Genomic DNA, 26,856 nt, shown 5'->3' on the forward strand with positions numbered 1-26,856 from the left:
ACTCCTAGCCCCGAGTTTAGTGGCTGTAAATCTAATTTTGATATGAGCATATCCCGGCTGAACTACTGTTATCAGTTGTAAAGGTATTCGAAAAGAACATTATTTATTAGTGCCTTTTGACATATCAGGGCGATTTAATGATGACTTGACATGAAATTATCACATATGGCACCTTTAAACTGAGACAGAATTACACAGTGGGAGAACTGTTACCCTGTCTACCTCCTTAGTGTACATACGTATTAAAAAAATAAAGACTTATAAATACAAATATTTGTATTTGTGTTGTTTTCCTCTCAGGCTGGATCCACTGTCTATCTCTGTGGTCTTTTTTCTTACCTTTTGTAAATATTGGAGATATTCGTAACTTCTGAAAAACACACAAAAAAAACCACACAATTTTAGAATTGTATTTACCACATATGTGTGTGAATGTGAAAAGTGAAAGTATGTTTTGCTTTTGGTGCATACTTTTTAGATTCTCTGTTTACAGTATGTTCTGTTAAGTACACACAATTGTACTGTCTCATTCACACACTCAGAAAAAACTGGTTGTTAAAGAAAGCCAATTATCTGGAACAACTAGTTTTTGTTTATTAAAAATACCTAAATTGAAACAAGCGTCAAACAATCTTAGACTGCCACTTGATCATATGAGCCATGCTGAACACAGGTCACACAACATCAGACATATGTTACATATGTTAGATTCCCACGAACCTTTATTTCCACGTCGTCGTCGTCTTCAAAATCTTCACTGTAGTGTTGCAAACCTATGAATGCGGAGAGAAGAAAAAGGCCAATAAAGCACAATAGCAAAGTTATGAAGCATCCAGTAACTTCATCACACTTACATGGAGAGCTTTCCCTCTTCTTTTGATCATCGTCACTAGGATAAACAGACTCTTCTGCAACCCTGCAACAAGGATACCTGTTTAAATCAACCATAGTGTAGTATGCACAAATGTAGTGAATTAGTGAAGTGAATTATATTTATATAGCGCTTTGCTCTAGTGACTCAACGCGCTTTTTACATAGTGAAACCCATTATCTACATCCTTAAACTACATTTAAACCAATGTGGGTGGCACTAGGAGCAGGTGGGTGAAGTGTCTTGCCCAAGGACACAACGGAAGTGACTAGGGTGGCGGAAGCGTGGATCGAACTGGGAAACCTCAAGTTGCTGACATAGCCGCTCGACCAACCGAGCCACGCCACCCCATACCTTGGCCAAATTTGGAGTAATTTTGTATTAATGGTGAATGAGTAACTTTTGATAGGACGTGAATATGTTGTATTGATAGAGATTCTGTCTCCGAGAGCAAATAGGTAAAGCATGAAATGTATTTTACGGTACTTTGTTTGAAATGTTCAGATATCCACAGTAGAAAGACAAAAAGACTGATATACAGAAATACAACAAGATCACTTTACTTACCTGAGGAAACTACCAGTAGTAGAACTTGTAAAGTCCATCTCTTTGTTCAGCTGCCTGTAATCGATATTTGACAAAGCACTTGCTTCGAATTGGCCAAAAAATTGAACTTTTTCCTCTTCTTCCACCAAAGTGTCCAGTCCTATGCTCAAGTTCAAAGCTGGCATAAGGATAAGCAGACAGTCCATATGTTTATAAAAAGTGAAAGCCTGAATCCCAAGAGCTTACTTTGATGCTTTTTGTTTTAACGATCTTCATTTCATATCAGGAAGTCATGTGAAAACAGGACACCATCATCACTACATTGACCTTTTCTTATATTAATAACCAAAGACAATTGCTCTTGATTTGGTTAATATTTCAAGATTAAGGTTATGTAAGTAAACAATTAATGTACAAAGTAGCAACGTAAAATTTCCAAAATTTTAGTCAGGTGCATATAAATAATTAGACATTGGTAGCATTGAATAAGTGAGTCACACTGACATTGCCATTGCTTTACCTATAATGCCAATTAAGCCTTTAATACAAATGATGCAGCATTTAAATCATTTTCAAACACAATACATTTCTATTTTACTAAACCCACCTTCTGCATGTGAACTTTCTCTAGTCAGATCCTTCAAACCAGTGTTTCCTGTTATATAGTCATCCTCTTCTTCAACTGCCCGAGATTTCCTCAAGGACTTTGTTGCAGTTGCCAGCGATCCAAACAGTTCTGTATAACAGTATATGAAAACATTTGTGCAATGTCATTTACCGTAGTTAATAGAAGCTGGCCTTATATGTCTCTAATATTACAATTACAAACTCTAGACTTCAGATAGTAAATTTACTTTTGCAGGGAGACAATTGTGAGGGGGATGAGTGTAACAGATGTCAGCTCGTGTGGCACTGCGGAAGAGCGTGTGTAAACCTCACTCTCCGATGCCTTCAAGGACCCACAGCGTACAGATAACAAAATTTGCATAACTAGTTCTCTTTATGTATTTTTTGTTTTGAAAAATTATTGTGGCAGTCATTTCTCATTTTTTAAGTAACTGGTAGGTAACTAATTGTATTTGGAACATGCCCCCTTTCCATCGCCTCTTGGTGTGACGTCACCTACAGAACTGTAGCCCACTGTGGATAAAGGAATATAAAACTTTTATTTTGATCAGTTCATTGCATGTTTTGTTCGCCCTGTTCCATAAGTACTTCAAAACTGATATGGTTAACATTATAGGCAAAAAAAAAATTAAAAAAAATAAAATAAAATTTAAAAAAAAATATATATATATATAGACACCATAGCCTGTGTTTCCTTATCTTCAATGTCTACCTGTCATGGGTATTTTCTTAAGCTTATTAAGACATTTTGAATATCTAAAAAAAAAAAAATTTAAACCTTGCATTACCTTGCGTGTTCCCACCCTTATAAAGCTGCTGGAAATGTGTGTTTATTTTGAAGACAAATAAGGTATCCATCTATTTATGTTATTTCAGCATTTTCTCAAACACAATTAACTCGATTCATTGTACAATTCCAGCAATAAATCAGTGGAAGAGTACGCCAAATAAAATACTAGCATTTTAACTTATTTTTCTTTTCCGCGGCAGAGCTTGTGTCCCCGTCAGCGAGCGTGAAGCGGAGCTACACATCCATGTTTACGATATCATTACTATTAAGTTCCATAATATAGCCATGTGTCTGGACCTGGACCAGGTGGGTTACATTGTGCCATGACCTAGATTTCAAATGAGGTTTAGTGGGGTTGAGTGTAACAGATACCAGCAAGTGTGGCTAAGTGGTAGTAAGAATCGCGCTAGGACAACAAGTCAACAGATTGTTTACTAAAGCTCTCAATTCTCAATCAAGGGCGGGTTCAAACCCTGGACAGAAACAAGGGACTGCACCAGGCAGGTTACACTAACACAGTGTCATAAGAAGTAATTTTGCAACGAGCACACAAAAGTTAAAATGTATCTAATTCCAGTTAAAATGCACCATTCTCTCAATGTAAAGTAAATAAGGAAACTGTTTATTAATTGGTAAGTAGCTAAAATCAAAGGTATGATTTACGATTGTGTACTCTATCTGTAATACATTAGTTGATTATTACTATTAGAGTGCTTAGATGACATCTAATTTATGAGAGCAATGTGAAACTATGGTAACATGCTTACTGTCATTTATCATCTAAAGACTGATTTTACACCAACTAAAAACAAAGCACTTAACTAAAACAACCTGATCATTTTGCCCATTATACTTCATACTCAAGACCCTAGAGAGGCACAAACATAAATTACCTTCATTTTCCATTTGGGGCTTTTTGGTTTTAAGGAATCGGCTTTTGGTCATCACTGCAAAAGATGCAAACAAAACAGAATAAATATTAACAATATCCGAATAAACATTTCAATGTACATCTTTTTATAAGTTGCAATTGATCTTATATAGTAAGTATCTTTTGCTACCACGGGCCATCACATCGTGTAACATAGAAATCAACAGTGACTGGATATTCACATTGCTTAAAACACATGTGCATGCCAGACTTAAGCAAAATTCCAAAATGAATTGAGAATGTATCCTGAATTCCACTTAAATTGCATGAATTTGGATTGAATTTGAATCGAAATTGCAAACAGGAAGTATAATTGCAATTTAAATGTGGATTAAAGAATGGTTGAAGACAGAATTAATATATTGTACTTATCAACATTTTAGCATGTGTATACATATTTGTGAGCTGTATAATGGATGTCATTAGATCATTATTAGTAATCAAAGAAGACCAAAACAATCCTTGTAGTTGATATGAGAGCACTATAAAAGCACCAAACGAACTTATAAATGTCTGGAGGGATAACACTAACATTATGGAACGCATGTTTATTAGGGGCGTAACGATTTGTTTTAACAACGATTAGATTTTTGTGGTTGCCGATACGATTCAGGGACGATATTATTTTTTTCCGAACGATACGATACGAAACAATACAGTGAGTTGAAATCGGTTCAGTAACTTTTTAGCAAAACAAATCAAGCAGTGTGCCTGTGGAATAAATAGTGGATACTGTGACAATGCAGGTGAAGTTTCCTATATTCCTGTTATTTCTTATAAAGGAATTATGTATAAATGAATTATGGATATAAACAAGCAAGTAAGCAACAATTAATGGTCAATGCATTTGAATTTTTTCTTTGAATAAAGTCAACACTTAAAGTTGAATTACAATAAAGAAACATTTTCTGCTCACATTTTAAACCTTAAAGCAATTTTCAATAAAAGTACAGTACAGTTGTGTTGCGGCGTTTGTATTTGTTGTGGCTTTTGCAATTGTGCTGCAGATGAAAGTGATTATATTTAAATACCTGGCAGTGGAGAAGGATAAACAGTCGAAGATACATTCTCTGAAGCTTTTTTAAAATTAAATGATAAATGGGTTATACTTGTATAGCGCTTTTCTACCTTCAAGGTACTCAAAGTGCTTTGACAGTATTTCCACATTCACCCATTCACACACACATTCACACACTGATGGCGGGAGCTGCCATGCAAGGCGCTAACCAGCAGCCATCAGGGGCAAGGGTGAAGTGTCTTGCCCAAGGACACAACGGACGTGACTAGGATGGTAGAAGGTGGGGATTGAACCCCAGTAACCAGCAACCCTCCAATTGCTGGCACGGCCACTCTATCAACTTCGCCACGCCGCCCCAAGCGTTAACAAAGTCAGAGAGTCAAAACACAGATATACAAGAGTTGCTATTCGCCACAACCCACGTTTAGACCCAAACTCCGTTAACGCTGCCGCTATCGCACGTTACACACAACAGCACCACTTCTTAAAGAAACACAGACACACTTGCCCACTGCTCCCCTCACCTCCCAGGGGGTGAACAGGGGGATGGGTCAAATGCAGAGGACAAATTTCACCACACTTAGTGTGTGTGTGACAATCATTGGTACTTTAAAGGCCTACTGAAACCCACTACTACCGACCACGCAGTCTGATAGTTTATATATCAATGATGAAATCTTAACATTGCAGCACATGCCAATACGGCCGGGTTAGATTAGTAAAGTGCAATTTTAAATTTCCCGCGAAATATCCTGCTGAAAACGTCTCGGTATGATGACGTTTGCGCGTGACGTCACAGATTGTAGCGGACATATTGGGACATCATTGTGGCGAGCTATTAAGTCGTCTGTTTTCATCGCAAAATTCCACAGTATTCTGGACATTTGTGTTGGTGAATCTTTTGCAATTTGTTTAATGAACAATGAAGACAGCAAAGAAGAAAGCTGTAGGTGGGAAGCGGTGTATTAGCGACCGGCTGCAGCAACACAACCAGGAGGACTTTGAGTTGGATACGCGCTACCGTGAGTACGCAGCTGTGGCTTCCAAACATTTGATCGCTTGCCCGTACGTGCGTGCCGCTATGTGCATGTCACGTACGTAACTTTAGGGAAATATATGTGCTGTATGAACTTTTGCGGAGGTGAACTGTACTTTGGGCTGTGGGATTGAGTGTGTTGTGCGGGTGTTTCAGTTGTATTGGTGGGTTATATGGACGGGAGGGTGGAGGTGTTTGTTATGCGGATTAATTTGTGGCATATTAAATATAAGCCTGGTTGTGTTGTGGATAATAGAGTATATACATGTCTTGTGTTTATTTACTGTTTTAGTCATTCCCAGCTGAATATCAGGTCTCACCCGCTTCTCACAGCATCTTCCCTATCAGAATCGCTTCCACTGCCCTCTAATCCTTCACTCTCACTTTCCTCATCCACAAATCTTTCATCCTCTCTCAAATTAATGTGGTAATCGTCGCTTTCTCGGTCCGAATCGCTCTCGCTGCTGGTGGCCATGATTGTAAACAATGTGCAGATGTGAGGCGCTCCACAACCTGTGACGTCACGCTACTTCCGGTACAGGCAAGGCTTTTTTATCAGCAACCAAAAGTTGTGAACTTTATCATCAATGTTCTCTACTAAATCCTTTCAGCAAAAATATGGCAATATCGCAAAATGATCAAGTATGACACATAGAATGGACCTGCTATCCCCGTCTAAATAAGAAAATGTCATTTCAGTAGGCCTTTAACTTTAACTAAACACTAGTTGTGCTGCCTGAATAGTATCTAATCTGTAGAGAAATGGCACCGCAGGAGCGACTCACCCAATGACAAGAAATACGAATAGCAAATTAGGAAAACATTTTGTTTTCCAAATGCACATACAGTAGTATTGTTAGTTAGTTTTCTTATATGTTACCTTACCTGTTTCTACTTCACTGCTGAGTTTGTGTTCATGTTCGTCACTTAGCCACGGTGGTAGTGTTGCTTTCTGTAATTGGTCACTGCCAGTAAAATCTGGCTGCTTGTCACAAAAATCCACAGAGTCATCTGAAACAGACTGAAAAATATTCATTCCTGTCAGATAGTAATCTACAAAAATGCCTTTTCTATCAAATTACATTTTGTTGTGAATTTCGAATGCAAATCTCAGTAATGCAATTTTCCAGTTGTTTCATAGCTCTCTGTCAGGCGTAACACATTGTACAGACAGGCAATGCAATTATATATAATGTCTATTCCAATCAACATCCATAGGGGTGACCCGATACAAACTTTTTAATTTACAATACAATACCGATTACTAGAGCTCTGTGAATGGCCAATAAATGAAACACTTATTTCATAGAGTGGAATGTAAGAAAGTCTTGATCAAGTGAAATTACTCAGATAACTACAGTACGCTACAGAATTAAATTTGATGGTTATAGTGACCAAAATGATCACGATTATCATTGTTATTGATATATATGAAAATTGCGCAACATGTAAAATGTGTTTATTATTTAATGTTTATGGTGGGAATTGTGGCGTCCTACTCTATTCAGCTGTCTTTGAACGCACTGTAAAAACACCTCCGTCTCGGATTCCTCTGAGTATAGAATGATTACTCTGTGCTAAGAGCATAACGTGTGGGTTCAAAGTGCACAAGTTAATATCTTAGTTGCTCCGACAGTAATATGTTTATACAAGTTAAGATTGGTGTATGCCCTTTCCTAATGGGGAATGATGTTATTTTATTTTGTTTTCATATTAGCATTGAAAAGGGTCCTATTATGCAAAAGCAACTTTTTTACTTGTTGGTACCTGTTTTTGTGTATTACCTTTTAAAGTCTGAACCACTAAATCATTTACAGAGAAACTGGAGCTTATATCGGTCCTTCTGAACAAATGTCTTTTTTTTTCTTTTTTTTTTATAAAAATCAATTTCTATATGTTATTTTCAATTTGTATCATATTCACAAAATATTATTTTTCTGTTATTTTTATAACAAACCAAAACATAATTCTGTACACAGAAATGTCTATCAGGTTATTTCCAAACATAAAAATAACATTCATCAACATTTTCCCCTAGCTGCTCCAGATCACTTGAATTCACACTTTCAAAACATCTTCAATGTTGTAATTGTTTGCCAACTAAAAAAAACTTTGAAAAAGTCAACATCATTATGTATTTTTTAATGCGATTTCTTTTTTTCTCTCACAAAAATCAGAAAGCTATAATTTATCTCAACACACCCGAGTAATCGCCACAAAATAATACAGCAGTTTAGATACGTATATTTTACCTCTAAATATACCATATTGTGTAATGTAAACATCATATTTGTTTATTTGAAACATCTTAAGACTGTATGTTGCTCAATGGTATTCATAAGTATTAAATAAAATGCCAATAGACTAATTTAGAGTTATATGACCTTCTATACCCGCTGTTTCAATTTTGAGACTCATTTTCAAAACAGTTTTACTATAAAATATATTATGAAATATTTAATAATTTCTCATGGCATCAACAGAATGATTGTACATACTGATGTCTCAGTAAAAATAATATTTTTGTGCAGCACTTTGGAAACATTTTTGTTGTTTAAATGTGCTATATAAATAAAGTGGATTGGATTGGATGGCTGCAGTATTTGTGACCCCAAGATGCAGGAACCAGGAGGACAATGAACAGGTAACATGATTTTAATTAAATTAAACAGGAGAAAGCAGTCTTGCATCTAACAGTTACCAAACAATAAGTCAAATCCTCGAGAACTGAGGAGCGCGCGAGGCTGGCTTAAATGGAAGCCTGCTGATTGGCACCAGGTGTGGACCGGCTGCCAATCAACAGCAGGTGAGGGAAAAACAGAGCTCAGCGGAGACATGCAGAAAATGGAAATCAAAATAAGAGCAGTGATGGGAAATCAACACAAAACAAGGAAGCACAAACAGAAATGAAGTGACAGATCGTCACAGTAAACTCCATATGGAAGTACTAAAAACTACAACATGGTTCACAGGGTGGAGACACAGTCGAAATGGAGGCGCACACACATACAGTAAGACCGCCCACAAAACGGCGCATTCTGATGGTCAGAAAGCAGCTTGAAAATGATCTGGAAAACATAATGTATGCACAATTCTGACCAAAGTACCACCACAAGGAAGTGTTTTAAATGTACAAAAAGAAATCATAATATGATCAGTCTTTGAGTTAATTAAAGTTAAATCAAGGACACTTAGGAATTTCATATGTCAAGCTTGTGTGCTATTGTGTGCTTAGTTGTTAGCTCCTAGGAACCTTAAAGCTTACCTTTTGTAAATAACTTCACTAAGACAAGAAAAGACCAACCTTCTGTGCTCAATGGAGAATATTTAGCTGTTAACTGGCTGTGGAGCCAGCGATGAGGTTGCGACTTGTCCAGGGTGCAGCTGGGATATGCTCCAGCGACCCAGAGAGAGACAAGTGGTAGAAAATGAACGGCTGCCGAGGTTTGCGCAAGTAAACTTGCTGCTTATATCAGATATTTTATATGCAAGCTGGTATAATTCAACAACTATTATAAAGATAAAACTTGTTTTTTTAGTGTTTCTTTACTGATATCGGATAATATCGGATCGGGACATCGAAGCTGCAAAGAAGGAAACTTTCTGCTGAGCAAAGCATTGATAGGCAAAAAGATAAAGGCAGAAGAGGAGGAAGACACACGCGAGACTGGCACATTGTCAACTGTCGTGGAGGTCGAGCACCGAGTGGGTGCTTTGTCAGCAGGCAACTGTGGCCGTTCCATGCACTGCCTCTGCATCAAGAGCGACAACGTTGACATAAGAGCCACCTGATTAGCAAACAGGGACAGGAGTGTCTACTGATTGCCAATCAGGAAACAGATGGGGGAAACAACACTCAGGCAAAGGTAAAGTGGATGAGAGTGGAGACAAACAGGAAGTGAATGAAAAATAAGAGCTCTGGACACGAAACAAATACCAAAACACAAAAAAACTATCAACACAAGTTTAAGTCTAACAACCACCTGTCATGACAACCTGGAACCCCATCAAGACTGTGGGCCTCTGAAGAACTCACTGTTGAGGTGGTACACTCAGGTGTATTTTAAACTAAACAAAGTTGGTGCTATTTGACTTAACCGAAACGTTAAGCGTAATCGGAAAAATCTTACTAAATCTGAATATGTACTTACCTCCTTCATGAACAGTTCAAACTGCTCATTTATCTTTTCGTTGGTCATAATGTGAGACATACTGGTGCTCTCCACTGATTAGACGTCCACGTTGATCGCTGTTTAGGATAGATAGAGGCTGTTAAGACTTGAATCTGTGAAGACACAGACATGTCTACAGTATCTTACATTCAATACAACTATACATTTTCCACTAACAGGCATGTGATTTTAACTTAATGAAAAAGACTGAAAATAAGCCAGAGGTCTAAGGGGCCGCAGGTCCCCAGCCAGGTCCGGGTGCCCTGGTGGGGAAACGGGGGGAAACACCGCCCCCGAAGCTCCTGGTTTTTCAGCAATTAAACATGCAAAAATTTACAAAAAAAAGCACCATTTAATGATGTTTTAGTGTTTAAAGAATTGAAAAATTATCAACAGTTTACATAAATACATACCCCATTCATCCAAATGAATCACTATGTCTGTTTCAGTCACTATGTTATTTAGTCACTACAGTAATTACAACTTGTGTTCACATCCACAGGAACCACATGGGTTAGCCCACTCTATACAGTATTTACAACCTTACTAGTGTTCACTTCACAGCCACAGATGGTTCATCTAGTTATTTACATTATTTACACATTACATTGGTTCATTCACACATTACTTTGGCATTTTTGCTTTGATGGCTCTGACATGAGCCTTCATGGCAAATTTCTGAGCAGCTTGCATTTTCCTTTTTGTTTCTGCTTTAGTGGATTCTGCCTTGGATTTTATAACCAATTTGTCTCTTCAACTCCCTCTCTATTTCTAACTGCTCCAAACGCAAAAATCATAAAGAGTACAAACAATCTTTATTCTATTAGCTAACTTCCTTTATCGGAATAACCATTCATGATTTATAGCATGAAATAACAAATATCTTGCAGTCATGTTGTTTATGTTTCAAAATGATTCAACTATTCAATGTCAAAATATAAACAGTAGAAATAATGAAGAAAATGTCAGCTACTGTCTTGTTCTAAATCACCAATTAAAATTAAATGTAGCATTTAGACAGACTATACTTGTGTGGAGTTTGCATGTTCTCTCCGTGACTGCATGGGTTCCCTCCGGGTACTCCGGCTTCCTCCCACCTCCAAAGACATGCACCTGGGGATAGGTTGATTGGCAACACTAAAATTGGCCCTAGTGCGTGAATGTGAGTGTGAATGTTGTCTGTCTATCTGTGTTGGCCCTGTGATGAGGTGGCGACTTGTCCAGGGTGTACCCTGCCAACCGCCCGAATGCAGCTGAGATAGGCTCCAGCACCCCCCCGTTACCCCGTAAGGGACAAGCGGTAGAAAATGGATGGATGGATACTGTAGCAAAAGTCATCACATGACTGCCACAATCATGTGTGTTCTTAAATCTGTGTTCCACGTCTTCCATGTCGAGAGCAGTTTTGATTTGGCCTTATATGGTAAACAACTAAAATGAATGTTTAGGGCATTGTTTTATCCAGACGCATACATTTGTCCAAATGTTGCCAAATAGATGCACTGTAGGTTTCCTGGACGTTGTCTACTTTGTTAAAAGAAAAATCTAAGGCAGAAAATCCCTCTGCCATCTTCCACTATTTTTTTTAAATATATAAATCAACCGCTTGAATATTTCCTCTTGTTTTCTCCGACTCTCTCGTCGTCATTTGGGATGTGCGCGTCTGTTGTGATTTCCCTTCCTGGTTCCATGACCCGCCCTATCTTGCCTCTGATTGGCCTGTCCGTAATGTTTTGCCCTAATCTTAACCAATCGTGACTCATCATAGTAAACGAACCAACCAATCATGGATGTTCTTATACGTAAACCAATCAGTCCTCTTTCTCTTCTCCCTCTCTCTTATTTTGTAGCATGTAGCTTAACTAACTGCTACACGGGTCTAAAAATAGCTAAGCTACGGAAATCCTTACTTGTTTAAATTCGCTACTGCCAACCTACTGAGAAATGTAGTTATGTAACTTTGAATTTTAAGTTAATAATTTTTAAAGGAAAACCCTAGTTTTTACGACTGCAGCTGAAAAACCGTAATGGATTATCAAAAACGGTATTCATTACGGGAAAACCGTAGTTGTTGGCAGGTATGGCAAAGAGACGGATCAAGATTTTAACACACATTGTAGGTCGGAAAAAACTAAGAAAAACTGAAAATATTTGTTTAATAATAATAATAATGGAGTAGATTTTATATTTTTACAGAGATAAAAAGACGGATTCCCGACTAAAGACGGAAAAATTACATGCCTGTGTTGTGTCTTGAAGTTGCTGTTTTTTGTCTTTATGTTGTTAAGAAGATAAACACAAATTATTATAATCCAAAACAAAGACTAGTAAAATGTGGCACTACAAAGTCAATTATTCTTTCAAGCTTTTTTCTAAAGCACAGGTGTCAAACTCAAAGCACGGGGGCCACATCTGGCCCGCCACAGCATTTTATAGACGGCCCGCGAAAGCCTGAAAATAATATGCGTCAACAAACCACTTCATCTTTCTTGTAAAATGTATTTGTTCTTTTAATTTTGACAAAAAAAAAATTTATGTACTGCATGCAATTGCATATCTTTTAAACTGCATTATCATCTGATCATCCAACAATTATTATAATGTCAAGTATTACATTTTTGTTTAAATAAAACAATGAAAATAAAAAGCACACTTTATAACTATCTGGCCACTTCATCTTTCTTGTTAAATGTATTTATTCTTTCAATTTTGACAGAAAAATTGCATGAACTGAATACATTTGCATATCTTTTAAACTGTATTATCATCCGATCATGTAACAATTATTATACTGCAATATATTACAAACATTTGTATTTTAAAAAAACAATAAAAATTAAAAACACAGCTGTTCTAAACTTTATCATTATCTGGTCAGGCAACAAGATATTTTAAAAGATTTGTGTTATCAAAAAATAAATACTTAGATTAGGGGTGTCCCGATTCAACTTTATCAATTCAGATACAATAAGGACATTGGAGCCTTGAGTATTGGCCGATATTCTGATATGATATCAGCCGGAATCATATATTATTTTTTAGTGTTCGAAAAGTTTTGATCGAGTGAAATGAATCAAACAGAGTATAGTAGGTATAAAAAAACACTAACCTATTAATTATTAACCAATTGGAGTGGACTTATACTGTCTTTAAGTTGAAGTAAAATGGTAATTGTTCTTGGTGGTCACAGTAATTAATGAAGTCAAGCTTATGACTAAGTAAGTTGAATGACGTGGACACATTTGTTACTGGATACTTTCTAATATGTTTCTGCCTTGGACATTTTGTATGCGTAAGTAAAATGCAACTATAATTATTTGTTACTTGTTTTTATTGATGTCAATATTGTGCTTATCTGTTGTGTAGCTGCTAGCTCCTAATAGCCTGTGGCCCACCATGTTTACCTTTGGTAAATTATTTCACAAAATAAAATACAAGACCAACTTGTTTGCTGATATCGTATTCATATCATTATCGGATCGAGGAACCCTTAACCGAAACATCTGCTTGTCACCTTCACTTATAATTTCAATGCAACTCATCCATCCAACCATTTTTCTACCGCTTTTCCCCTTCCATCGATAAAAAATATAACTGTCAATGAAAATGAGTTTGACACCTCTGTTCTAAGCATTACTTAGTCTCTGCGTTTACATTACTAACAAGCGCGGTAAAGAACAGTAAAAGGCACTAGTGTCAAACATGATTTTCTACTTGATCGTCTGAGTGCTAAAAAAATTAGCTAGCTTTGGGCGGAAGTCAGAAATATATTTCACACACAAACATTTGATGATAACCCATCCTTATTTGAATACGCTGTCCTGGCTACAGTAACAAATATCACAAGTAACTACACACTTGTCGTAATCTTCATGTGATGGCAGTGTTAATCTACGGAATAGCAGCTACGTAGAAGGCCAAATGTATTTATTTTGAAGTTAAAAATCCTATTTCCGGTGCTGTAGACATCTAATGACGTTTACGAAGTTGTTTAATCTCGTTAGCTCTTAACGTTAGCCGGCTGGCTTACTGCTCACAGCTCCATTTCTTGCAACTAAGCGAGATGAGTTATTATTAACGTGGCTTGACTTATATTTCTGTAAACATGTCCATGTACTGTATGTAATTAAACTCACATGAAACACCCCACAGCTCCCACAAACAACAAAGTCCGTCCTTCCTGCTTCCTTACTTCTTTGAGTCTGCGGCAGTTCCCGCGACAGCACGCGGGCGAGAAGTAGGTTCTGATTGGCTACAGAGAAACGAGTCATAGAAGTGGACAGCCAATGAACAGGAAGATAACTGGCTGGTGCCTTTTTATGACGTGAATAAAATGTATGACGTTGATGAATGTCCGCTATGAAAAATGAATTGCCGTGCCATGACATTGTAACAATAATAATACCAATCATAATAATATATGACACTGTTCAAAAGAGAGATACCAAGTGCTCTACAAGACATAAGTAAGTACTAAAACATTCAATACGTGTAATAGCAACAAATAATACAAATGTACAAACCCAGTTTCCATATGAGTTGGGAAATTGTGTTAGATGTAAATATAAACGGAATACAAAGATTTGCAAATCCTTTTCAACCCATATTCAATTGAATGCACTACAAAGACAAGATATTTGATATTCAAACTCATAAACATTTTTTTTTTGCAAATAATAATTAACTTAGAATTTTATGGTTGCAAGTAGTTGGGAAAGGGCATGTTCACCACTGTGTTACATGGCCTTTCCTTTTAACAACACTCAGTAAACATTTGGGAACTGAGGAGACACATTTTTTAAGCTTCTCAGGTGGAATTCTTTCCCATTCTTGCTTGATGTACAGCTTAAGTTGTTCAACAGTCCGGGGGTCTCCGTTGTGGTATTTTAGGCTTCATAATGCACCACACATTTTCAATGGGAGACAGGTCTGGACTACAGGCAGGCCAGTCCAGTACCCGCACTCTTTTACTATGAAGCCACGTTGATGTAACACGTGGCTTGGTATTGTTTTGCTGAAATAAGCAGGGGCGTCCATGGTAACGTTGCTTGGATGGCAACATATGTTGCTCCAAAACCTGTATGTACCTTTCAGCATTAATGGCGCCTTCACAGATGTGTAAGTTACCCATGCCTTGGGCACTAATACACTCCCATACCATCACAGATGCTGGCTTTTCAACTTTGCGCCTATAACAATCCGGATGGTTCTTTTCCTCTTTGGTCCGGAGGACACAACGTCCACAGTTTCCAAAAACAATTTGAAATGTGGACTCGTCAGACCACAGAACATTTTTCCACTTTGTATCAGTCCATCTTAGATGAGCTCAGGCCCAGCGAAGCCGACTGCATTTCTGGGTGTTGTTGATAAACGGTTTTGGCCTTGCATAGGAGTTTTAACTTGCACTTACAGATGTAGCGACCAACTGTAGTTACTGACAGTGGGTTTCTGAAGTGTTCCTGAGCCCATGTGGTGATATCCTTTACACACTGATGTCGCTTGTTGATGCAGTACAGCCTGAGGTTTCGAAGGTCACGGCTTAGCTGCTTACGTGCAGTGATTTGATGATATTACGGACCACAGATGGTGAAATCCCTAAATTCCTTGCAATAGTTGGTTGAGAAAGGTTTTTCTTAAACTGTTCAACAATTTGCTCACGCATTTGTTGACAAAGTGGTGACCCTCGCCCCATCCTTGTTTGTGAATGACTGAGCATTTCATGGAATCTACTTTTATACCCAATCATGGCACCCACCTGTTCCCAATTTGCCTGTTCACCTGTGGGATGTTCCAAATAAGTGTTTGATGAGCATTCCTCAACTTTATCAGTATTTATTGCCACCTTTCCCAACTTCTTTGTCACGTGTTGCTGGCATCAAATTCTAAAGTTAATGATTATTTGCAACAACAAAAAATGTTTATCAGTTTGAACATCAAATATGTTGTCTTTGTAGCATATTCAACTGAATATGGGTTGAAAATGATTTGCAAATCATTGTATTCCGTTTATATTTACATCTAACACAATTTCCCAACTCATATGGAAACGGGGTTTGTAAAACAGCATATATAAAATATATAAACTTGATATATGAGCAATAATAATATGGGCATCGTTGCTATGCACCCATTTGGTGCAGCTTTTTAGCAGCAGACCCATAATAAGAACAGGTAAAAGTGGAATTTAAGTAAACCCAATCAAAGCGGATCTGTCAAAATGTGTTTTCAAAAGGGATTTAAATGAAGACATTGAATCTGCTAAATTTCCTGATCTTTTTTTGGAACGTTGTTCCAAAGAGTTTGTGCTCTGAAACTCAATACCTGGTGAGTCGTTACCTTTGGTCCACTTTCTTTTCTTTTCTTTCTTTCTTTTAGTTTATTTCGAACATGAACACATTTACATCATAATGCATCACACAATTTCATATCATTTCATTTACATCATGCCCAAAAAGGAGTAGGAAGAAGCAAAGCTTATTTAATCCTACCCCTTTCCCACTTCAAAGCGTTTACAATTATATAAAATAATTTACTGACCTTTTTATATAATAAAATAAAATCTATGAATTAGTATATACAACAGTTTGTAATATATAATTAATTAATTCAGTCATTATTAACATACTGAGATGAAGAATATTTTCAATAAGGTTGGAAGTTTTTCTCAAAATTCTTCTTCTTTGTACTTTGTAAGCACTATTGATTTAAACAACCTCTTAAACTGGATCATGTCAGTACAATTTTTAACTTCTTTACTTAATCCATTCCATAATTTAATTCCACATACTGTTATGCTAAAAGTTTGAAGTGTTGTACGTGCATATAAATGTTTTAAATTATTTTTTCCTCTAAGGTTATATTTCTCCTCTTTAGTTGAGAAGAAATGTTGTACATTCTTTGGTAGTAGGTTATAGATTGCTTTGTACATCATTTTAGCCGTTTGCAATTTTACCAAATCACCAAACTTTAATATTTTTGACTTAATAAATAAAGTGTTTGTATGTTCTCTATATCCAACATTATGTATTATTCTAACTGATTAAGATTAAAGATTAAAGTACCAATGATTGTCACACACACACTAGGTGTGGTGAAATTTGTCCTCTGCATTAGACCCATCCCCTTGGACAGCAGTGGGCAGCAGCAGCGCCGCGCCCGGGAATCATTTTGGTGATTTAACCCCCAACTCCAACCCTTGATGCTGAGTGCCAAGCAGGGAGGGAAACGGGTCCCATTTTTATAGTCTTTGGTATGACTCGGCTGGGATTTGAACTCCAACCTACCGATCTCAGGGCGGACACTCTAACCTTAACTGGTCCACTAAAAAGGAAGCCTTAAAAGTTAAAGGCTACATTCTAAAATCAATCTCGCAACCAGTGGATAAATGCTACAGTGAGTGTATTGTGCTGTCTCCTATGTGTTTTGGCAGGGCATAATGAACACTATATGCCGGGGTGCACAAAGTGGGGCCCGTGGGCCAAATTTGGCCCACTGAGTCGTTTCGTTTGTCCCTTTAAGGGTGGCTTCCCAAATTCAATCCGTACTGACCTCTTTCAAGCTCACACACTCATTGATGGCATGTCCACAGGGTTAATGAGTTGCCTATCTATCCATGTTATGTGTACTAATTAAAGGAACTTTATATTTAGGCTATTTGTGTCTCACGCTTAAAACCTGTGTTTGGCCTGCAACACAATGGAACATACTGTATATATACACACACATATATATATATATATATATATATATATATATATATATATATATATATATATATATATATATACATATATATATATATATATACATATATATATATATATATATATATATATATATATATATATATATATATATATATATATATATATATATATATATATATATATATATATATATACTACCGTTCAAAAATTTGGGGTCACATTGAAATGTCCTTATTTTTGAAGGAAAAGCACTGTACTTTTCAATGAAGATAACTTTAAACTAGTCTTAACTTGAAAGAAATACACTCTATACATTGCTAATGTGGTAAATGACTATTCTAGCTGCAAATGTCTGGTTTTTGGTGCAATATCTACATAGGTGTATAGAGGCCCATTTCCAGCAACTATCACTCCAGTGTTCTAATGGTACAATACGTTTGCTCATTGGCTCAGAAGGCTAATTGATGATTAGAAAACCCTTGTGCAATCATGTTCACACATCTGAAAACAGTTTAGCTCATTACAGAAGCTACAAAACTGACCTTCCTTTGAGCAGATTGAGTTTCTGGAGCATCACATTTGTGGGGTCAATTAAACGCTCAAAATGGCCAGAAAAAGAGAACTTTCATCTGAAACTCAACAGTCTATTCTTGTTCTTAGAAATGAAGGCTATTCCACAAAATTGTTTGGGTGACCCCAAACTTTTGAACGGTAGTGTATATACATACATATATATATTGTATGTTGAGGGATGACAAGTCTGGACGGTGTCATCCCTCAACAAGCGCAGCGAAATTGTATCAGCATGCCGTCACAGAAGGAAACACCTCCTAGGTAACACATGAGTCAATCACCACGCCCCCACGCCTACCTGTACCCACCCGCTCTGTGCCCTATATAAACCATGGTATGTGAACGCTTCCATTAAAATCTCCTGAGGATTGAGGTAAACCCCTCATGAAACAGGCCTGTAGAGATGAAATAGTCTTGTGATTTTTTTCCCAGACATACATATTACGCTCTACCACGGTATCGAGCACTATTTTTTGGATAATCTAATTAAGACATATATATATACATATATATATATGTATTACACACATATATATATATATATATATATAACAGATAAACTACAGAAACCTTGACTATATATATAAACATATATACTGTATATATAACAGATAAACCACAGAAACCTTGAATATATATATATATATATATATATATATATATATATATATATATATATATATATATATATATATATACTTATACATATATATATATATATACATATACATACTTATACATATATATATATACATACTTATACATATATATATACATATATATATACATATATATATATATACATACATACTTATACATATATATATATATGTATATATATATATATATATACATACTTATACATATATATATATACATATATACATACTTATACATATATATATACATATATACATATATATATACATATATATATATATATATATATATATATATATATATATATATATATATATATATATATATATATATATATATATATATATATATATATATATATATATATACAAATTATTTTAACCCAATGTGAGTCCAACAGTTTACTTTAGTGTACTATATACAGTACTTGTACTGTATCTATAGATATACAACTGATATTCCTTCTGAATGTATACTTTCACTGTCTGGCGATGCTCTTTTTATTCCACTTGGTGCCAGTGGCGAGCCATGGAGCCTTCTTCCCCTTGCCATTGGTTGCAAAGGGGAAAGCAGTCCATCACCAGACATCAGAGGTAATCTAATAAACTCCGTCTGACTCTCCCCTTGCTCTCTTTTAGAGGTCAAGGAGGATCCATATCAATTCTGTTTTCACCTGCCGCGCTATGGTTATGTCCTTCATAATCTCACAAACTCTCCAACATATTGTGTCAGGGACACAACAACGGAGGAAAGGAGAAATACTGCATTTTTTAATTTTTATTTTTGCAACTAAGCAAAGACATTTTTGATGTATGCAGTAAAAGCTGCTCATTGTTATCTCGCACTGCAATAATGCAACATAAGTTACTATTAATAAGTGATTGTTTTGTTTAAATTGCTTAATTTTTATATGGCCATGGCCGCTGATAATCTTTCAATAAAAATATTAGGATATTAGATGCTTTTTGCACTACAGTCATGAGCATTCATTTTACAGAGGACATAAAAATGTTAGTAAGCATATTGCCTTTTTTTTTATGTGGAGTTCAGATTGAAATTTTCACCTATTCCCCGCCCTAATGGAAGCTCCGTCCTCTCCTGTCACACTGACATTGGGAACGTCTACTGCAAAAACTGGACAGCATACCTTCTTCCTACCACACCGCGGCTTCTTATTCTGATTTATATTCATAAGCAGACACCTCTTATGGAAAAGTGGCTTATGAGGATGCACTTCCATCAAACATAATTGGAGTGACCTTCACTGAGACATAAGTGCACTTTCTGTAGCTTCTAACCCCCTGTTTTTGATTTAGAGTATTAAAATCCACAGCGGGTGATGCATGTTCTATACCTTCCTTTGCAGTTTGGAAGATTACGCGCTGCTCCTCAGACAACCTGACAGCTTTGGATTAATAGCACGCGGCTTAAGGTTGAATACTCAAGGTGGTCTTCTTGAGGCAGCGTCCCTGAGACAGCGACAGGAAAGCCTCTCAGCTCAGGTTATCCCCGCAACTTTGAACTCGGTGAAATATAAAAGAGCTGAGTGATGGCCCAGATACATTCAATTCATTGATATGTCTTTCATATATTATATTCTGCCAGACAGGGTTGTTTTTTTTACATATTTCATTTCACCAGTTAAACCGTATTGAGGGAGTCCAAGCAACTGAAACACAAATTATAATTAAAGCTGCAACTCAAGGTTTCATGCGAGTCATGATGGATGCGGGCACGTCCTTCCGAATGCCCCGACCCACAAGTAAACATTCAGGAAAATCGGGGCATGTAAAAAGAAGTTATGGCCGTTATAATTTTCCACCGCGAGGGGGAAATATTGGTGTCAATGTCTTAATTTAGGGATCTTTAACAACTAGTCCTATTAAGAATCCTAGTCATGATCAGTTCCCGACCTTAAAGCCTTATATCCAGTGGCGGGCCGTGCGTTTCCCACCTAGGCCTTCAGTGATGTCCGACTTCAATGATTACCTCTCAAAATACCATCATTGATGTCCCCACATGACCATTGCTGGAGAAATACTATACAGCAGGGGTGTCAAACTCATTTTAGCTCAGGGGCCGCATGGAGAAAAATCTATTCCCAAGTGGGCCATAATGGTAAAATGATGGCATGATAACTTCAAAATAAAGACAACTCCAGCCTGTTTTCTTTGTTTTACTTTGGCCAAAAATAGAACGAGCACATTATGAAAATGTACAAATCACAAATAATCCTCTGGACAAAACACTTTAAGTTTGTTAAAAATTCTGAGGAAATTGGTGCAGCTTCAGAAACACTTTGTCTGTGTATCTCCAAAGCCAGGATTAAACTTTAAGTCACATTCTTTCTGGGATTGAACAAAAACACAACATGTAAACTATTGTAGGTATCAAATGTAATCATGTAATGGTGGTTCTTTGGTCAAAATGTTGCATGGATTATGTTTTACAGATCATCTTCAAGCCGCTTTCTGACAGTCGCTTCCGGATGCGCCGTTTTTGGGCGGTCTTATTTACGTAGCTCATCTTTGGCAGCGTCTTCTCCCCGTCATCTTTGTTGTAGCGGTGTAGCGTGCAAGGACGGGAGTGGAAGGAGTGTCAAAAGATGGAGCTAACTGTTTTAATGACATTCAGACTTGACTTAAATCAATAATGGAGCAGCATCTCCTCATCCGGAAACAACAACGCCGGAAATGTGTCCCGTGAAAAAACGTCCGACCGGAACTCTCTAATAACTAAAGTTCCTTGGGTGAATAATGTAAACTCACTACACCGGTATGTTTTAGCGCTTTCATGGTGAGTTTACTGACAGATATAAGTAAGAACTTTACACTACTTTATATAAGAAATGGCAACAGCGGAGGATGAATGTCCCATAACAAGAAGATAGTAAAAAAGAAGCTTATCGACTACAAAGGCAGACGTGCTCAATTTTTCAGGATTTATGCAGATCCCAAATACAGATCAGCAGGTACCAGAAGGTAAGAAAAGTTGCTTTTGCATAATATTGTGAAACAAAACGGCAGATATGTCTTACCTTATACACACACCATAATAATACTCGTATGTTTGATGTGCTGATAATCCATCAAGCGGTGCGGCTTCATAGCTTACCAAAGTCGTATTAAAAGATTTTTGAGCATTGTAATGTTCTATATTTTCGATAGAACATATCAAATGTTGGTGTTGTTTACTTGAGTCATATTGCCATCATAGTGCAGTCTAAGCTTATCTCTTATGTACGACTGACATCTACTGGTCACATTTATCATTACACCATGTACCAAATAAAATTGGTTTGAGGTCGGGAAGCAAAACCAAAATTATTCCGTACATTATAAGGCGCACTGTCGAGTTTTGAGGAAAAAAAATGATTTTAAGTGCGCCTTATAGTCTGTGTGCTTTTATATAGAGTATGACTGCAAAATAAGCCACCACGGGGCAAAAGAAAGTACCATGTTCCAACCCTCTGATAAAGAAGGTGAGAAACACTACTGAATTCAGGACAGAACTTGGAGCAAAGTATGAAGGTGGCGTCCTTGCCAACAAGAGAGTTCAGTGAATGTAAAGGTGATCTCTGCCGTCCAGGACGGTGAGAGGAGAGAGAACACAAAGACACAATGTGACGTTATGGAGGCGAAGTTAGAATTGGATTAGTTGATGTTTTGCTGAAGAGAGAAGTGACGCCATCTGTCTGCACAGAATCTGGAGGGCAGGTTATATCATGACCCCCAGAGATGAGAATGGGTTGTGCTGTCACCAGCTGTCTGTCTTCCCTGGAGGAGGTCCACTCTCATCATGATTATCTTCTCGAGTTTAAAGCTGTTTTTTTTTCTATTTGAAATGTTTTACGAACAGTTTTGAAATAAGTATTTTGTACTTTTGTGAAAGACGTTTTAAAATAAAATCATTAGCGACATGGCAGTGTCAATAAGACGTCTCATACATGCAGTCCTACACAGCTGTTAATTCAGTTCAGTTTCAGTTCATTTGGAACATGCATACGATACAATGTAACGCATTACATATTTCAAGTTGTTACATTACAGCACGTCCGAAAAGGAGTAGGAAGAAGCTGAGTTTATTTAATCCTACCCCTTTTCAAACCATAGCAATTGTATCGCATTTCCTTGTTCTCCATAACAGAACAGTGAATAAATAATAAATAAATGATATCCCATTGCAAGTAATAGGGCTGTGAATCTTTGGGTGTCCCACGATTCGATTCAATATCGATTCTTGGGGTCACGATTCGATTCAAAATCAATTTTTTTTCGATTCAACGCGATTCTCGATTCAAAAACGATTTTTTTCCAGATTCAAAAGGATTCTCTATACATTCAATACATAGGATTTCAGCAGGATCTACCCCAGTGTGCTGACATGCAAGCAGAGTAGTAGATTTTTGTAAAAAGCTTTTATAATTGTAAAGGACAATGTTTTATCAACTGATTGCAATAATGTTAATTTGTTTTAACTATTAAATGAACCAAAAATATGACTTATTTTATCTTTGTGAAAATATTGGACACAGTGTGTTGTCAAGCTTATGAGATGCGATGCAAGTGTAAGCCACTGTGACACTATTGTTCATTTTTTATTTTTTTATAAATGTCTAATGATAATGTCAATGAGGGATTTTTAATCACTGCTATGTTCAAATTGTAACTAATAATGATACTGTTGTTGATAATATTCATTTTTGTTTCACTACTTTTGGTTTGTTCTGTGTCGTGTTTGTGTCTCCTCAATTGCTCTGTTTATTGCAGTTCTGAGTGTTTCTGGGTCGGGTTTGGTTTTGGAATTGGATTGCATTGTTATGGTATTGCTGTGTATTGTTTTGTTGGATTGATTAACTAAAAATAAATACATTAAAAAATAGATTTTTTAAAAATGAAAATCGATTCTGAATCGCACAACGTGAGAATCGCGATTCGAATTCGAATCTATTTTTTCCCACACCCCTAGTAAGTAAACAAATATTAAATACATAAATATTCTTTATCTCAAAAAAGAAGAAGGGTGTTCATCATAATTCTTGTTCTGTGTACTTTGTGAACACTTGTAAATTGAACAGTCTCTTAAACTGAATAATATTGGTGCTTTGTTGGATTTCTTTACTTAATCCATTCCATAGTTTAATTCCACATACAGATATGCTAAAGGTTTTAAGTGTTGTATGAGCATACACATGTTTTCAATTTGATTTTCCTCTAAGCTTATATTTCTCCTCTTTTGTTAAGAAGAATTGTTGTACATTCTTGTGTAGCAGGTTATAGTTTGCTTTGTACATCATTTTAGCTGTTTGCAAATGCACCAAATCGTTGAATTTCAATATTTTTGATTCAATGAATAAAGTGTTTGTATGTTCTCTATATCCAACATGATGTATTATTCTAATTGATCTTTTTTGTAACACAGTTAGTGAATGAAGCGCACATGTGTAGTTGTTTCCCCATATTTCTGCACAGTAACTCAGATATGGTAACACTAGTGAGCAGTAGAGAATATGAAGTTATTTTTGGTCTAGAACATGTTTTGCTTTATTCATTATTGACGTGTTTCTTGCTACTTTATGTTGTATATTTTTTTACAAAAGATTTTCAGTTCATTTTATCATCTATTATTACACCCAAAAATGTGTTTTATTTTACACTTTCTTTTACACTTATCTACTCCGTCTATTTGTAATTGTGTTTGACTTTCTTTTCTACTGTTACCAAATAGCATCATTTTAGTTTTACTGAGATTCAAAGGTAGTCTGTTTTTGTCAAACCATCTTTTTAATTTGTTCCTTTCTTCTGTTGTTATTTGTATTAGATTATGTGTGTTCTCACCTGAACAAAACACAGTTGAATCATTAATGGCAGCTGTAATTAGTAACTTATGTAAATACTAAGACTGTCACAGTTGAAGTGTTTAATAATGTCATTATTTACAAAAAAATATTGCATCAATCATGTTTAAACACAAATTAATCACTATATTTATTTTGACCGCACATGCTCCTTTACCTTAACTATTTTTATCTGTGTGGTTACCTGAAAGGCGGAGCAGCTTATTATACGGTCAGTGATCAGGTCAATGCATGCGTCAGTGCAAAGATGAGTGAGGAGGTCTGCCTGCTGGCAAATTCCTCTTCAAAATGCAGGCCACGGTAGTTTTGATAGAGCTCTTTAAAAAAATGTTTTGAACAAATAAATGTAGCGCATTTAAGTAACACATTTAAAAAATTGGATTGCATTGTTATGGTATTGCTGTGTATTGTTTTGTTGGATTGATTAACTAAAAATAAATACATTAAAAAATAGATTTTTTAAAAATGAAAATCGATTCTGAATCGCACAACGTGAGAATCGCGATTCGAATTCAAATCTATTTTTTCCCACACCCCTAGTAAGTAAACAAATATTAAATACATATTAAATACATAAATATTCTTTATCTCAAAAAAGAAGAAGGGTGTTCATCATAATTCTTGTTCAAAATGCAGGCCACGGTAGTTTTGATAGAGCTCTTTAAAAAAAATGTTTTGAACAAATAAATGTAGCGCATTTAAGTAACACATTTAAAAAAAAAAAAATCATGTGTCTGACAATACAATTTCATTTTTGTCAGAATATTGGGGTCTTTATTCAAATCATGCATTTAAGTAATTTTACTGTGATTAATTGTGGTGAATTAAAATGCAAAAGTGTGATTTATCTGATAAAAAATTGTATTCGTCGGACAGCACTAGTAAATACACACTATATTTTATGAATACAACAATGGCCCTAAAATGTAGCACGCCATGATACTGCTTGCTAACCCTGTTGTACAGTACAGGCCAAAAGTTTGGACACACCTTCTCAATTAATGTGTTTTCTTTATTTTCATGACTATTTACATTGTAGATTGTCAGTGAAGGCATCAAACTATGAATGAACACATGTGGAGTTACAGTCGTGGTCAAAAGTTTATTACATGGACAAAGATAAGACCTTTTGGAGGAAAGTTCTGTGGTCAGAGGAATAAAAAATTGAGCTGTTTGGCCACAATACCCAGCAATATGTTTGGAGGAGAAAAGGTGATGCCTTTAATCCCAGTAACACCAGGCCTACCGTCAAGCATGGTAGTGGTAGTATTATGCTCTGGGCCGGTTTTGCTGCCGGTGGAGCTGGTGCTTTACAGAGAGTAAATGGGACAATAAAAAAGGAAGATTACCTCCAAATTCTTCAGGACAACATAAAATCACCAGCCCGGGGGTTGGGTCTTGGGCGCAGTTGGGTGTCAAACAGGACAATGACCCCAAACACACGTCAAAAGGGGTAAAGGAATGGCTAAATCAGGCTAGAATTAAGATTTAAGAATGGCCTTCCCAAAGTCCTGACTTAAACGTGTGGACAATGCTGAAGAAACAAGTCCATGTAAGAAAACCAACAAATTTGGCTGAACTGCACCAATTTTGTCAAGAGGAGTGGTCAAACGTTAAACCAGAAGCTTGTGGATGGCTACCAAAAGTGCCTTATTGCAGTGAAACTTACCAGTAACCAAATATTAACATTGCTGTATGTATACTTTTGACCCAGCAGATTCCCACTAATGGATGAATAAAAGTCTGTCATATATCCATTCCTATCCTAAAGACAGCAGATTGTTCTTGTAACACTGACAAAATAAATAGACCAAAATCAGATGTCTACTGAAGATGACACTGGTTCTCTGGACTATGCAAAATAATAATATATAATGTATAATATTATAAGGATAGTGAGGGGGGAAGTCCGGTCCTTAGCTTTCTAGATTTGTGGCCCCCAAAACAATAAAGTTGAATTTACAGTAATGAATAGATTCAGTCACTGAATGTTGGTATAGAATATAATTTATTGGGTGCACTCAACAATCAGAGACTATAACCAGTTCTATCATCAAACTGCTAAAACA

The 26,856-nt window shown here is 36.3% G+C and overlaps 1 protein-coding gene across 5 annotated transcripts in view; it reads right to left on the bottom strand.

The window, feature by feature from the left end:
- cep162 (centrosomal protein 162) overlaps positions 1–26,856 on the bottom strand; it is a 461,180-nt gene that overhangs the window by 31,393 nt on the left and 402,931 nt on the right. For 3 of the 5 annotated variants that reach the window (XM_062063760.1, XM_062063762.1, XM_062063761.1), the window contains 8 exons: positions 9,971–10,068; positions 6,705–6,840; positions 3,728–3,781; positions 2,025–2,153; positions 1,439–1,595; positions 855–916; positions 721–773; positions 340–370 (listed from right to left, as the gene is read on the bottom strand). In XM_062063760.1, the coding sequence (XP_061919744.1) occupies positions 340–370; positions 721–773; positions 855–916; positions 1,439–1,595; positions 2,025–2,153; positions 3,728–3,781; positions 6,705–6,840; positions 9,971–10,030 (682 nt within the window). In that variant the 5' untranslated portion in view covers positions 10,031–10,068. Of the gene's footprint in view, positions 1–339; positions 371–720; positions 774–854; positions 917–1,438; positions 1,596–2,024; positions 2,154–3,727; positions 3,782–6,704; positions 6,841–9,970; positions 10,069–14,127; positions 14,229–26,856 lie in introns of those variants that run through there. The other 2 variants (XM_062063763.1, XM_062063759.1) reach the window with 1 other exon arrangement.

Source organism: Entelurus aequoreus, linkage group LG11, assembly GCF_033978785.1.
Source record: "Entelurus aequoreus isolate RoL-2023_Sb linkage group LG11, RoL_Eaeq_v1.1, whole genome shotgun sequence".
Taxonomy (NCBI): Eukaryota; Metazoa; Chordata; class Actinopteri; order Syngnathiformes; family Syngnathidae; genus Entelurus; species Entelurus aequoreus.